The sequence below is a fragment of the Onthophagus taurus genome, chromosome 6 (genome assembly GCF_036711975.1).
Source record: "Onthophagus taurus isolate NC chromosome 6, IU_Otau_3.0, whole genome shotgun sequence".
NCBI lineage: Eukaryota > Metazoa > Arthropoda > Insecta > Coleoptera > Scarabaeidae > Onthophagus > Onthophagus taurus.
Window position 1 is genome coordinate 2,456,141 of NC_091971.1, and position 16,017 is coordinate 2,472,157.

The 16,017-nt window shown below is 29.5% G+C and overlaps 2 protein-coding genes, 1 long non-coding RNA gene and 1 other non-coding gene across 4 annotated transcripts; 1 reads left to right on the forward strand and 3 right to left on the reverse strand.

Moving 5' to 3' along the window:
- Nucleotides 1-201: 201 nt before the first annotated feature.
- On the forward strand, nt 202-14,341 carry LOC111424905 (Monocarboxylate transporter 1). Its single transcript, XM_023058631.2, has 6 exons — nt 202-509; nt 5,736-6,226; nt 8,498-8,617; nt 10,472-11,599; nt 13,098-13,298; nt 13,599-14,341. Exons 2-6 carry the CDS (start codon nt 6,091-6,093, stop codon nt 13,748-13,750), a joined length of 1,737 nt encoding a protein of 578 aa, XP_022914399.2. The 5' UTR covers nt 202-509; nt 5,736-6,090; the 3' UTR covers nt 13,751-14,341.
- LOC139430246 (uncharacterized) lies at nt 10,011-10,433 on the reverse strand. Its single transcript, XR_011640711.1, has 2 exons — nt 10,341-10,433; nt 10,011-10,261 (listed from the first exon to the last, which is right to left on the reverse strand). It is a non-coding gene; the product is annotated as an uncharacterized lncRNA (long non-coding RNA).
- On the reverse strand, nt 11,980-12,051 carry TRNAP-AGG (transfer RNA proline (anticodon AGG)). Its single transcript has one exon. It is a non-coding gene; the product is annotated as a tRNA-Pro (tRNA).
- Nucleotides 13,978-15,942, reverse strand: LOC111424908 (visual pigment-like receptor peropsin). Its single transcript, XM_023058634.2, has 4 exons — nt 15,329-15,942; nt 15,114-15,276; nt 14,508-15,063; nt 13,978-14,446 (listed from the first exon to the last, which is right to left on the reverse strand). Exons 1-4 carry the CDS (start codon nt 15,411-15,413, stop codon nt 14,357-14,359), a joined length of 894 nt encoding a protein of 297 aa, XP_022914402.2. The 5' UTR covers nt 15,414-15,942; the 3' UTR covers nt 13,978-14,356.
- Nucleotides 15,943-16,017: the final 75 nt, after the last annotated feature.

A 16,017-nucleotide genomic window follows, 5' to 3' on the forward strand; every position in this document is an offset into this window, starting at 1 on the left:
GAAAATAAACGGTTTTTGGTGAATAAATTTCTCGTTTTATTAAAATTAAGTTTTTGATGAAATAGCGAAAATAACGCGCAGTCGCATTAAAACATCAGCAGTCAAACGCACCGTACAGGTGACCAAAGCAAATTGATGTTTAGATAGAGAAAGCTGTGCGCACGGGAACCCGCGATGGCAACGTTCCAAGCTCTCCCCCCGAAAGCTCTTGAAAGCTCCCGTAACCAAACCCAACGGTACAATCAAGATATAGACGACGACGAACGAGATTCAACTCATCGAAATTATAAAATTTATTTCTATTTTATTTATTTTTATTTTAATATAAGCGCAACAATTTACGCTTGCGTAGCTCGCTCGTGGTCGTCTATTTGGCTTTTTGAAAGCTTTAAGAGTGCAGATAAAGTTCTTCCGATTTGCGATATGGCTAAAAATAAGAAGCCACCCGGACGAAATCGTTGTTATCGTAAAAGAAAACTTAAATAAGAAAAAAATATAATTTTTCTAAGGTAAGATTTTATTTTGTATTAATAGATAAAAAATAGAGGTGGAAAAATAAACCACTTCAAGATAAATAGAGCATAAAAACGTAGGAAAAGTAAAAAACTTTTTTGAGAAATAATAATAAAATGTTTAATTTTATCAAGTATACATGTTTCGAAACTAATGTTTCATCTTCAGTACCTAAATTTAAAAGAAATAAGAAACAATTAACAAATGTTAAACGGAACGTGTTAATACGGTAGGAGAAATCGGACTTTGAAAAAGTGAACTTACTTGGATTAATATACAATAAATGGAAAAATTATTAGGTAGTAGGTGGGGTTTAAAAATATATCAAGATATCTTTCTACTTTTCAACAGATAAAAAATTATCATAAATGATTTTCAAAAAATTATTATTATAAACAAAAAACCCTTTCAACAATCTAGTCAATCTTGGAATACAAACATACAATGGGGTGTGGTTTAAAAACGTTATTATGTCGGTACACGTACGGAATACAGAATGATGAAAAATTCTTTGAAGTAATCAGTTAAAATTTATGGTATAGGCGGGTGTATTTGTTATCTAATAATTCATTTAATAGAACATTGGTGTTATCCTTGGAATGTTTATAGATCTCATATTCTTCCAGTAAGTCCAACTTCAAAGATTTAGGTTGGTGATGAATGAGTTCTGTATTGTTAAGATTTATTTTATGATTAGTTTCAATAATATGTTTGAAAATCGCGGAATTTTTATCTTTATTATGTTCTTTGAAGCGTGTTAATAAATTTCTCCCTGTTTGACCTATATAAATTTTGTTACACTCACTACAGGAAATTTTGTAAACTCCATTGAGTAAGTGAAAATGAAATTTGTGTTTATTATTGACGAGGATATTGGAAATTTTAGTGTTGTTTTTAGTGGCTATGTATATGTTATGTTTTTTAGTTATGTGGTGTAATTGATTGATTATGGGGTTGTACTTAGATAAAGAAATATATTTAGGTGGCAGTTTGTAGTGAGGATAAATGAATGAGATGATTTTATTGTTATGTACTTTGTAGAAGATGGTTTGCATGTCTTTAATGTTGTAACCGTTATTTAAGCCTATTTTTATGATATTACAAATTTCCGAATTGAAATTTTCAGTGTTGAGGGGTGTGTTGATGGCTCTGTTGAATAGGAATCTAAACGCAGCCTCTTTATATTTGAAGCTGGTAAAGGAATTTTTAGGTATAATTGTGTCTGTAGTAGTGGGTTTACGGAAAATGTTGAAAATGAGGGAAGAATTGGATAGGTTTTTGGAAATTTTTAAATCTAGAAAATTAATGCTATTATTAACTTCTTTCTCAATTGTGTATTCGAGATTGCTGAGATTATTTATCAAATTAAATAGAGCTATATAGAGACTGATTACAATAATAATAATTTTCCAGTAAACATTACCAATAATGATATAAATAATTTAATTAATATACTTAAAAACATAACCAATCAAAATTTCTTCATTTTTAATGACCATTTCTACGAAATGGCAGACGGTTTACCTATGGGTTCCCCCTTGTCTGGCCTTCTTGCAGATTTTTACGTCTCCAACTTAGAATATCAATTATTTTCCTTAAAAAATCATTTTGCCACCAAATATATAAAATTCTATTGTAGATATGTTGATGACATCCTCATTCTTTATGATGGGTCTGATGCTAATTTTATAGCTCTATTTAATTTGATAAATAATCTCAGCAATCTCGAATACACAATTGAGAAAGAAGTTAATAATAGCATTAATTTTCTAGATTTAAAAATTTCCAAAAACCTATCCAATTCTTCCCTCATTTTCAACATTTTCCGTAAACCCACTACTACAGACACAATTATACCTAAAAATTCCTTTACCAGCTTCAAATATAAAGAGGCTGCGTTTAGATTCCTATTCAACAGAGCCATCAACACACCCCTCAACACTGAAAATTTCAATTCGGAAATTTGTAATATCATAAAAATAGGCTTAAATAACGGTTACAACATTAAAGACATGCAAACCATCTTCTACAAAGTACATAACAATAAAATCATCTCATTCATTTATCCTCACTACAAACTGCCACCTAAATATATTTCTTTATCTAAGTACAACCCCATAATCAATCAATTACACCACATAACTAAAAAACATAACATATACATAGCCACTAAAAACAACACTAAAATTTCCAATATCCTCGTCAATAATAAACACAAATTTCATTTTCACTTACTCAATGGAGTTTACAAAATTTCCTGTAGTGAGTGTAACAAAATTTATATAGGTCAAACAGGGAGAAATTTATTAACACGCTTCAAAGAACATAATAAAGATAAAAATTCCGCGATTTTCAAACATATTATTGAAACTAATCATAAAATAAATCTTAACAATACAGAACTCATTCATCACCAACCTAAATCTTTGAAGTTGGACTTACTGGAAGAATATGAGATCTATAAACATTCCAAGGATAACACCAATGTTCTATTAAATGAATTATTAGATAACAAATACACCCGCCTATACCATAAATTTTAACTGATTACTTCAAAGAATTTTTCATCATTCTGTATTCCGTACGTGTACCGACATAATAACGTTTTTAAACCACACCCCATTGTATGTTTGTATTCCAAGATTGACTAGATTGTTGAAAGGGTTTTTTGTTTATAATAATAATTTTTTGAAAATTATTTATGATAATTTTTTATCTGTTGAAAAGTAGAAAGATATCTTGATATATTTTTAAACCCCACCTACTACCTAATAATTTTTCCATTTATTGTATATTAATCCAAGTAAGTTCACTTTTTCAAAGTCCGATTTCTCCTACCGTATTAACACGTTCCGTTTAACATTTGTTAATTGTTTCTTATTTCTTTTAAATTTAGGTACTGAAGATGAAACATTAGTTTCGAAACATGTATACTTGATAAAATTAAACATTTTATTATTATTTCTCAAAAAAGTTTTTTACTTTTCCTACGTTTTTATTTATTACTAGAGAAATATGGAGAATTTCATCCCATTTATAAATAGAGCACTTAGTGGCACAATATAGCTAAAACTTGAGTTGTATTTAGTGATGTATTAAGTTTTTTTTTGAAACATTATGAAATTAGAGCAATAAAATGCGATTGTAGTTTAAAGTAGATACTTGAAACATTTGGAATCTTATTTTTTTCGTTTTAAAGTTAGGAGACATTTAATAAATTATAAAGCAATCGTTTTAAAGGATCGATATTAATTATTTGGGTTTATATTGATACTTTTAACTTATTGATTTACTAATAAATTTTGTAAGAGATATTAAATCATTTCATAATATTTAAGTGGAAATTAATTAAATTTTAAATCATTAAATCAGTTAAATTATACAGAAATCTCCTAAAGTAAGATAGCAAATATAATAGCAATACAAATTAAGTATACAGGGTCAGTCAAAAAGTTATGACGAAACAAGGTTATGTTTTCTTTATTGAAACACCCTGTATATTATTCCATATTTCGGTTCATCTCGAAATTTTAAACAAAATTCATGTAGCACATCATAAACCTAAACTTAACCACAGAAGGTGTTGGCCACTGCAATTATTTCAAAAACCACAATTATTGTTCTGTAACAAAGTTGTGACGTTCTTGGACACAATATCAGAGGTTCTTCACTAAGAAATAGCCTAACTGGCTTCAATCACCAACATTACGACGTAGAACAAGAGTCAACAGTAGTTGATAGAATTCGCCAAGCTGAGGTTATTTTTGGCTAACCTCCATTGAGAAGCATTTCAGTAAATTCTTTGAGCACCATCAAATCATTTATTTGCCGTGTACAGGTGTCTCAAATTCGTTGTCCGCATAGGCTATCTCCGAAACTAAAAGAGATAGAAAAAAAATAGCTTACATGGCATGATCCCGTTTTCTGACGCCATATTGTTGCGGGGAAGCATGGTATTGCTGCTATTGGTGGTAAATTAAGTTGTCTCTCTCATTCATTCATCGCGCCTATGGTTCCTCGCGATAAGATGGCGCCCCCAACATAAAACGAATCGAGAAGTGTCACTTCTGGTCGTTCTGTGACCATACTATGATTCAAACTAATGTTCTTAAGTCATTACATTCTTGGATAGTAGGCTTAGATCGATTTTAAATTGTTTCAAAGTGTGAAATGTCAAAGTATAACAAAACTGACAAAAACTTTCATATTCCTTCACGCTATAATTTGGGTTCAAAAGAAAACCGACATTCCTTCTCATTAAAAGAGGAACCCTTGTCTGGTACACGGATGGTTCAAAGACAGTTGGATCCGGGGTAGCAATTAAACCGCATTAAATTGCCCCTCAGCTCGGACATAACTATTTTTCAAGCAGAAGTTCTTGCCATAAACTTCTGCACCGTTTTGAACCTAGAAAAGGACAGAAAGCTGCATTGATAAACATTTTCACAGACAATCGGGCAGCGCTAAAGTCAATTTAGGCCTACATGTGTAACTCCGCACTGATCAGAGAGTGTACCAGCAACCGGGAGACCACAAAGACATTGAGGCCAATGAAAAGGAGGACAAGGTGGTCAAAGAGGCAGCGAAGAGTCTTTCTTTGAAATTTGAACTATGATTTTGACAATAATAACAATTGTTTAAAAAAATTTCTTAGAGTATATAGAAATACGTAAGATTACGTCGGGAGAGATGGGCATCAAAATCGCTGGAAAAGATGGTGAAGGATGCTAACATGGGTATTAGAGGCACGAACTATTTGCGTGCTCTTCTATTAATGTTGGTTTCTTGTTCCATACCATTATCATTCGTATGGTTTTCTTGGATTTCTTTGTACTTAGTAAGATAGGAGTTTAAGATGAGCAAATATGGACATAGAGTGGGAGATAATCATATTTTTGGTAAATCTCATCAAATTTAATTTTATTTTTATTATGATAACGTTAATTTTGTATACATAATAGTGAGTTGATTGAAATTAATTTTAAAATGTTTAGAATAAAGTGAGGTCATTATTCCAATTCGTTGTTATAATAATACTCAATGAAAAACGGCCAAACAAAAACTATTAAAATTAGCACACTATTTTCATTGCAATGACTATGCATCAAATTTTATCCAAAATGTATTTTGCACGCATTATTTTAGTAAATACCCTAGATCTTGGAACGAATCCAAAGCGAATTTAACTAACACACGCTTTCATACACTTATTTCATTTTTAGTCGAAGAAAAATCTTACGAGAAAACTCAAATTGAAGTTTCATTTCGGGTCCAACTAAGAAAAGAAATTTTAAAATGCATCCAATTGTAGAAGACAAAACGACGTCCCAATCATCGGAGTCATTATTGCTATCGAATTCGTCGTCAATTTGGTTATCAAAACGCTTTTCCCCACCACGATTTTTCCCTAATCAGCTGATTAACACGAAGGCGCGAAATACAGATATGACATCCGCTGTCAGTCACTGCTGGTGTTTCGTTGTCGGTTCGTTTAACGACGAAATCGCGTTGAGATCGCACGTGGACTTATATCAGTGTGAGCCATTCATTAAAAGTTGAAACGAAAAAAAAATTATTATGGCAGAACACGGACATCATGTTAAAAGAAACTCTTCAAATACCGACCAAGATGATGATAGCAGCATTCGACCAGCTCCAGATGGAGGATGGGGATGGATGGTCGTTTTTGGATCATTCATGATTCATATTATTAGTAAGTAAAATTAAATTATTTATTGTTTTTAAATGATTTTGTTTCGATTTTAAATACAACAAAGGTCTTTGTTTCATTTTAGTTTTAAGTTAAATTAATATCTGATGTAATTCTTTGATTAAAATCAATAATTTCTAAACCAGACGAATAGAATTTGTTTTATCAGCCAGAGAAAAATGTTAATCCCAATGAAAATCCGGTAATCTTCTTCTGTCAGAAGGACAAAATTGATATCGTATTGATACTATAAAAAATACGCTATTTACTACAATCAATCAGTTTGTTATACATGTTTCATTATTTATGTATCTTTTAATCTACGTCTTCATATTTCAATATTCGTTTTCGAATTAATCATTTTTTTATTAAATGATTTCATTTTTTTTACATTTATTATTAAGATTTAGAAGTACGTTTCTTAAGATGTTTCTGGTTCTAGGTCTAGGTCTACTGTTAGTTCTAGCACCAAAACTAACCGTGTTAAGAAACGTTCGGCTAACCCGGAATGTTTCTTGTTCTAGGTCTAGTGTTAGTTTTGGTGCTAGAACTAGAACTAACACTAGACCTAGAACTGGAAACATTCAGGGTTAGCCGAACGTCTCTTAAGACGGCTAAACCCGAATGTTTCTAGTTCTAGGTCTAGTGTTAGTTCTAATTTTAGTTCTAGCACCAAAACTAACACTAAACCTAGAACTAGAAACATTCAGGTTCAGCCGTACGTCTCTTAAGTCGGTTAAACCCAAATGTTCTAGTTCTAGGTCAAGTATTAGTTCTAATGCTAGTGTTAGTTCTAGTTTTAATAGTTATCCAGCGTTAGATTATTGTATATTTATAGAATTAAAACTAGAATATATAGTTTCAGCTTCATCAATTAAGTCTGTACATTTTTTTTTATCCACAAAATGTCAAAATAATTAATTAACCATCTAAATATAAATTAATAAAAAAAACACATTAAGGTCACACAAACTAAACACGTGACATAAAATATAAACTCAAAAAACACGTGACCGAGTCACTAAAGTACTTCAATATTGATTTACAGCGTTTCAAAGTTTTAAAAGACAAGAAAAATCTTTATCCAGCGATAAGCGAAACACTCGTAATTCAAACGAATGAATAAGAATTGAATAAAAAATGTTGATCTCTCTAAATTTACAACGTGATATTATGAGATCTAATGTTTTCGTAAATATTTTCGGCGTAAAATCGGTCCATTGTGCAATTAGTTTGGTTACCAGGGACGATAACGTGTTGCCACTTCGAAACTCATTAATCGTTTCGAAGATAAGATCATCTCAAACGTGTATTTTTCCTTAGAAAAATAATAGTGACATAAAATTGTTTCGGTCTCTTTTAATTTTGTTGGGATGGTAACTAAATCTCATTTATGTTCAGGTGATGATGAAACTTTAAGGTCATGGGTCAAAAAATTTTCTTAAAATCAATACTTCGCTGTAAATTATTTTTTTTTATTTGTCGTTTGGATAATTCCAAAGTTCATTCTCTTTGTTCTTTGATCTCATTCTATTTATAACAAAAGAGGAAGTATAGATTCTTTTTAATACTAATCATGCGAAGATAATGAATCAGTACGACTCATCGCGCAAACAATTCAATCGTTGTTGTTTGTCAAATTGCAACAAAGTTTACGTAGGAGTTGACCCAGTTTTTGTTGGAGAAAAAATTTTCTTCTATAAATTATGCTTTTGATAACGATTTATCGGATAATCAATAAATAAGTATAAGTAAATACTTAAAAGAGATCATATCATTTTGATAGCGGTGTTACAACAAAAATAATGCGGTTATTGTTTTAACTTGCAAAAAAATTAATGTTTCCTTTTAAAAATATGTCTCTCCATGAATTTAATTTAAATTTCTTTGCAACAATTTTCTATCCTATTTTTTGACTCAATCATTAATAACTCATAATCGTTATTAAATAACAATGATTACGGTTTAACGCGTATAATAAAAACATAATTACTTAATTTAATTATAAGTAATTTTAAATTTTCGCCAAAATTTAAAACAAAATCGGAAATTAATTCGAAACGTTCCACTTGTTACAAACAACTTGGGTTGATTGTAATTTAAGTTTTATTTATGTTTTATTTTTAGATAAAAAGCAAACAGACACGAAAAAGATCTCGTTTCATAAAATAAATTGGTTACATTTTCAAGTGGATTTTATCAATCACTTTTAAATTTAATTAAATCCTAATTTGAAGAGATATTCTTGTTATTTATTTTTATTTTTATGTTTAGATGACGGTGTAACGTATTCATTTGGAGTATTCTACGATGATTTCCTCACGTATTTCAATGAAGGAAAAGCTAAAACAGCATGGATTTTATCGATATTAGTCGGAGTAACGCTATGTTCAGGTAAAAGTTTTGTTAGGTTAGAATTATATTTGACGTTTGATTAATTTGACGTATCGAGTTGTTTTAAATGTCAAGGTCAATCAACTAACAATCCCTAAAATGCAAATATTTTCATGATGTTGATTAAATCGTTGTTTAAAAACACTCAAACCTTGTTAATAAGTTAACAGCATGTTCTCTATATACGCTATGTTCAGATAACAACTAATTAATCTTTATTTTAATTGTTTTTGCAGCTCCAAAAATGTTTTTTTAGGTTAGAATTACATTTGACGTATGATGAATTTGACGTATCTGGGTGTTTTTAATGTCAAGGTCAAACTACTAAAAATCCCTAAAATACAAATATTTTCATGATCTTGATTAAATCGTTGTTTAAAAACACTTAAAACTTGTTAATAAGTTTAAAGTGGTTATTAATTAGATCAATCTATTATTATTAATTTGTAAAAATAAAATATATAAAAACTTACCAAGAAATGTTAAATATCTATTGCATTTAAGAACCAACCTAAATCATACTTTTAATTCACAGAAAAACGTTTTAAAACCGTATTTAGGTGATAAACATTTTAGAACTCATGGACTTATAGAAAATCGATGTAAAATTAAAACAAATTGGGTTAGATTTGCCGTTGATGAATTTAGTTACTTTTAATACCAACATCGAAAAATTAAAAATTCCACAATTAAAATTTTATTTTGTTACAAAAAAAATATATAAAACATGCAAACAATTTGAAATAAATGGTTCTCATTCACATTTAAAACTGAAAGAAATTGGATTGGATTGTTTTTGGATTGAATTGGAAAATTTTTGGTTTGATAAATTTGACGTATCCGGTTGCTTTTAATGTCAAGGTCAAACAACTAAAAGTCCCTAAAATACAAATATTTTGATTATATTAATATGATTGATTAAACCTAAATTACACTTTCAATTTACAAAACAGCGTTTAAATGCGTCGATAAGTATGAATTTATAAAAAATCGATGTAAATTTGAAAAAAGTTAGGTTGGTGTTGATTCATATTTGACGGTTGATAAATTTAGTTACTTTTAGATCCAACTTCGAAAAATTAAATATTCCTATTTATTAAATTTTTTATATTTTTTAATTTAATTATTATATTACAAAATAATTTGAAATGATTAAATTTTTAATTTAGAGAATCGTTCAAATTTAAAACTGAAAGAAATTGAATTGTACAAAAATTGTTGGTTTGATAAATTTGATTTTACTTTTTAGTACCAAAATTAAAAAATTAAAATTTTTACATTTTAAAAGAAAAATAAGTTGTTTTTAACCGTTTGATTTACCGGAAGAAGTTGGTTTACGCTCAATTTAGTTTTAACACGATTAAAGATAATTTGCTCCTAAATAAACACTCAATTATCGTAATTTAGACAATTTTTTACTTTTTTTTGTAAATTAGTTTTTACATTTTTTTTTGTTGGCATTTTCTTATTACATTTTTATTTGAGGGTAAAGTACAAGAAGTAATCTGCTAATGATCGAATTTCCTTAACAAAAACGTACGTAAGGATGATCATTTTCATGATCCCGCAAAACGTTAGCCAGTAAACGATTTTGTAAGCCACATTGAGGATACTAAACATGTCACTTTAAAATATACTTTTTACCTAAAATTATGTACTCAATAAATAAAGGTCTAAAATAACAAATATTTTATCACTATTCAAATTTAAATAGCTTACTCACCTAATATTCTTGTTTAATACATAATTTTTCATTTTTTTAAGGGATACTAAATTAGTTGAATGACATTTTGAAATTTTTCTTTTAATATTTTAAAATAACCATGGAAATTTAAAGCAAATTTTTTTCTTTAGGTCCAATCTCCAGTTCCTTCGTAAATAAATACGGATGTAGAACTGTAACATTAGCCGGGACATTTTTAGCAAGTGGATGTTTAATAGTAAGTTATTGGGCAAACAGCGTAACAGTTCTTTGCATAACAATCGGATTGGGCACCGGTTTAGGCTTTGGTTTAATCTATTTACCAGCCATAGTGAGCGTAACAATGTATTTTGACAAAAAAAGATCTTTAGCAACCGGAATCGCAGTTTGTGGATCCGGTTTGGGAACATTCGTCTTTGCCCCATTGATAAATATACTATTAGAAGAATACGGTTGGAGAGGCGCAATGGTCATTTTAGGAGGAATCGTTTTGGAATGTCTTATCTTCGGCGCACTCTTCAGACCATTAGAATACGAAAAAAAGAAAAAACCAAAATCAATCGACAATGGAATACCATTAAAAAAATCTCAAAAAGAATTAGATCTTCACATTTCGGATCCAAGTTTGAGAAAGATTATTTTAGAATCAAATAAGCCGAATATACATCGCCCGAGAAGTATGGGCCATTTTACCGATTCGCAAAAAGTGAAATTTGAACAAAACGGAAACATATCAAATGGAAAATTAAAAAACGACGCCCAATATCGTTTGGCTTCCAGCCAACCTTTACTAACACAATCTGACAGTGGACGTAAATTCTTATTTAGAGGACCACTTTACAAACCGGACATTTTTTATCAGAAAAGTTTAGGAAATTTAAGTACAACAATGTCAAGGATGAGTTTACGTAGTATTGAAGCGGAAAAAATCGCCGCCTCCTTAATCGAACCACCAAAATCGAAAATTTGTGGAATCACGTGTTCGAGAGAAACTAAAGATACTTTAAGAGAAATGTTGGATTTCAGCCTTTTTAAAGATGTCTTATTCATTATTTTTACGATTAGTAACTTTTTAACAAGCGTTGGGTTTAATATGCCATATGTTTACATCGTTTCAAGAGCTAAATCATTAGGTATAGATCAAAGTCATGCTAGTTTCCTGTTATCTGTTATTGGTATTGCTAATACTATTGGAAGAATCATTTTGGGGTATATATCGGATAAACCTTGGGTTAATCGACTATGGGTTTATAACGTATGCCTTACAGTTTGTGGTGTTTGTAAGTATTAAAAAAAATTATTTATTAACTAAGTTAATTTAAGAAATTAATATTACTTTAAAATTGGTCGTTTTATACAAAATTTTAAACTTTCACCGACCTTATCAAAACATCACTTTTGTTTCAAATCCGACCTACGACCCTTCAGAGAGAGTTCAAGAACAAATTTATAAATAAGAAAACGTACGCGAGATAAATAACCTTATCAGAACCATATAAGCAATAACGTAATATAAATTTATGAAGTAAGCCAATAAAATTGGAATTTTATTTTGGTAAAATGGTTAATTTCTGAGGTGAATTTCGCAATAAATTTTTTTTTGTGTAATAATTTAGATTATTATTATATAATTATTTGAAAAAGAAAGAAAAAAAATTGTGGGCTCGTCCGGGATTTGAACCCGGGACCTCTCGCACCCTAAGCGAAAATCATACCCCTAGACCAACGAGCCAGATATAAGGATATCATAAAAATAATTATTTCAATAATTTAAGGATTTATGGTTTTTTTCCTTACCTTGACTATGGACTTTAGCAAAGCTTTTGATAAGGTCGATCATAATTTATTACTCTTAAAGCTGGAACACGTGGATGTCTGGTTAAAGTGGTTTGCAATATCGAATCATAGCATCATTATTTATAATTTACATACGAGATATAGCTAAATCTTTTGGTAACTCTAGATATCTCATGAATGCTGTTGACCTTAAATTTTTTTCTCCAATTATAATAGTAATCTCTCGGATTGCATTATCCTTCAAACAGACCTGAATAGATTTTATGATTACTATTTATAAAATAAATTAAACAACCATGTGTTTTTCTCAATAAAAAAGACACATTTGACAACCATTTATTTAACCTCTAATTTTTGAAATATAATTAATTAATTAATAAGAATATAGTTCATTTTTTTTCTATAATACCTGTCAAATTGTTGTAAAGTTGGCAAAACTAACAGGGAGTTTTGTTATATGATGTTTTGAAATAAATATGTCACACTGACGTTTATTTGACTCTGCCGACGTTATTCAAAAAGAAAACGTGCATAAAGAAATGTTGTGGGGTGTGTATTTGGCATTTATTTACCTACAAAAGGTGTTTTGTTCTCTTTAATTACTATGTAGCACGTTTTTACAATAAATATGTACTTGGTTAAAATCGTATTTATCTAAAAATTTATTAGTATTTTAACCTCAATTATTTAGTTACTGAAAATGTTACTAAAAATCAGGAAAACAACATAAATTTTGTAAGGGTCCTAGATAATACCAACAGAAACCCTAAAAAATTTACATTGACAAGTTAGTATTATAGAAAAAAAAACGAACTATACCTCTAAAAAAGAAATTGAAATTAGAAATAATAATTTACGTTTAAATATATCGAATTGTCATGCTGTAACCTTGACTAAGAAAAAATAATTTATTATTTAAATAAATAAATAATTCCTAGTTAAGAAGTAAATATTTATTATTAATTATCATTTTATTTTTAGCTACAGCTTTGAGTGCCTTTGCTACAAACTTCTACACTTTATCAATATACGCCTCAATCTTCGGATTCACAATAGGAGCATACGTTGGATTAACCTCTGTACTTTTAGTGGATTTCTTAGGATTAGAACGATTAACGAACGCTTTCGGATTAGTCTTACTATTCCAGGGAATCGCTTCTTTAATTGGACCCCCTCTTGGAGGTAACAAACAATTATTTATATAACAAATTGGAATTTCAAATTTCTAAAATTTATCCAATTACATTTATTTTTTCTGAAATCATTAATTTAAATTAAATTCAAATTTATTTCCGCCATCTACCGGCATCTCCCTCAAGTTGAAATTAAAGACTAGATCCCTAGATTACTAAAGTACCGTGGTTTTAAACTTGACTTTCGAACCAAAATGGTGGCAAATCGCGGTACTTTAGTAGACTTTAAACTATAATAATTAAATTGGTTTCATCTTATCAATAATTTAATTTATTATTATTTTTTTAGGTGCTTTATACGATAATACACAATCGTACGATCCGGCGTTTTATTTAGCTGGAGTGTGCATAGCAATAAGTGGATTAATATTATTCGCGGTTCCTCCAATTCAACGGCATTTAGAGGCGAAAAGGAAAGCCGAAACGGTTTCGAGTATATAGCAAATACTGTCTAAGATAGATTATAAGAAAGGAAAGTTTTATAATACGCTTTGATTTATTGGAGAATGATGGGATGCGTCTGCAATGCAGACAATGTGATTCGCAATTTCAGTGTATTAAAAAAAATGATTTTATGATATTTAAATTTGTTTTTATTTTTATAAGTTCTGTTGCAGCTAAATATAATAAGAGATTAATTTTTTAATATTATTTCTGATAGTTCCTATTATATAGTTATCTTTTTATTGTTACTAAGTTTATTTTAATACTGTGATTAATTAATTCTTTTTTGTAAATAATAATGTACATAGAATTAACAACAACAAAAATATAAAAAGAATAAATTCATAATTTATTATCCTTCAAATTTCAAATGTACAAATTATTGTGAATTAACGTTTAAGTAGATATAATGATATATTCTTGATATCAAAACTTTTACTCTCTTTACGAATTATTATTATATCATTATAGAGTGGGTGAATTAATAGTAAATAATGAATGCATGTAAAATTCGAACGAATGATTCAATTTGACTATTACCATGTTTACACGTATTTATTATTAATTAAATTAAAAAATTACATAAAACATCGTTTCTTATTACTAATTCCTTTTGCTTAAGGCCACGATTAAGGCATGTCTCAATCCTGGCAAGTATACAAGGTATGTCAATACCGGAATTATAACTGAGACCTACAAACAATGAACTTTCATTTAAAAGTCACGGTTAAAAATAAATTTTTGATGCAATTACCTCAGCCCCTAAAGGTGCCATCACTGTCAACGCAACAGGAATTTTTCCTTTAACATAAGGAATCCAAGCGATTAAAATCGCGCGGGGTATCCAAAATAAATAAGTTAAGATTGTCGTCATTCCAACAGCTTTTGTTGTATCCGTTTGGTTGTAACGCTTCCTTTTTGAAAATTGTTTTTCTTTTATCGTGGCGAAATACAAAAATAAGCAATTAATCAAAATTGGAATGATTGCAGTTAAGACTATAACGGAGATGTTAAAAGATTTTTGATAATAATCATTTAATTTCCAATCTAATTCGCAAGCTGTACACGTTGTGTCATAAATATAACCGCTGTAACCAACCAAAGGAAAACTCGCTATTGTCATTGCAAAAATCCAACAAAAAACGCTTGAAATGATGTAGAATTTATAAGAAAGTTCTTCTCCTTTATGCATCGTTCCCACCGATAAATATCTTTCGATTCCCATAAATGCCAATAAAGTCATTTGAAAAATTCCAACTGTTAATTTGAAAAATCCAAAAAGTTGACATGCTGTGTATCCGAATAACCATCTTAAAAATATTATTAAACAAAAATGTTTTTTAATTTTATTTGTACGCACCTGGTTAATAAAGCTGAAAACGATGAAAACACAACGACTAAAATTCCTCTTACTATACAAGCAATACAAAAAGCGAGTATAAATAAATAACTTCTTGATGAAACGATTTGATTGCGAATAAATGCGATAAACAACCAAATGTTTAACACTAAACCAGTTATACCTTTAAAACAATTTTTAATTTGTAACAGAAAATGCATACAAAAAAGTCTTACCGAAAATTATTAAACAATTTCCTAATAAAATTTTATGCGAATCGTCCAAAATATTCCAAGTGCAAATTAACGTTTTGTAATACATTTTCGTTTCAAACCGAAACGAAGAACCAAGTAGAACTGAGGAAAAGGCATCGAATTTTGCTACGGTTTCTTAACTTTCTTGGTGTAATTCAATATGCGTGTAAAGGAATCTATTTCTACAGACATCATCAAAATTTATATACAAAAATTCACTTATATAAAATGCTAACGAATGGACTTGAAAATAAACTCGGCTTCTACCAACCGATAGAACAAGCGGGATTTCGTAGAAAATTTTGAACGAACGATCAAAATGATAACTGAAAGAATCATCGAGTACAATAGGCCGCTTGTTATGGCTTTCCATAATGCATTCGATACAGTTTTAACCGCACTTCAAATATGCTACGTCAACTATAGAAATGTAACCATGTCAGTGAAACTGCATGAAAACTTGGATCCTGTCCAAGTGAGCAGAGGAGTACGATAAAGTGATGCGTTTTCGCCTAAACTGTTTACCGTAATACTGGAATTTGCATGTAAAAAAGTTTATTGGGAAGAAAGAGAGAAGCCATCGATAGGCAAAGACAAATTTTAAGTTTACAGACGATATAGATTTGATCTCTGACAATCTTAAGGAGATAGACATAATGCTACATGATCTC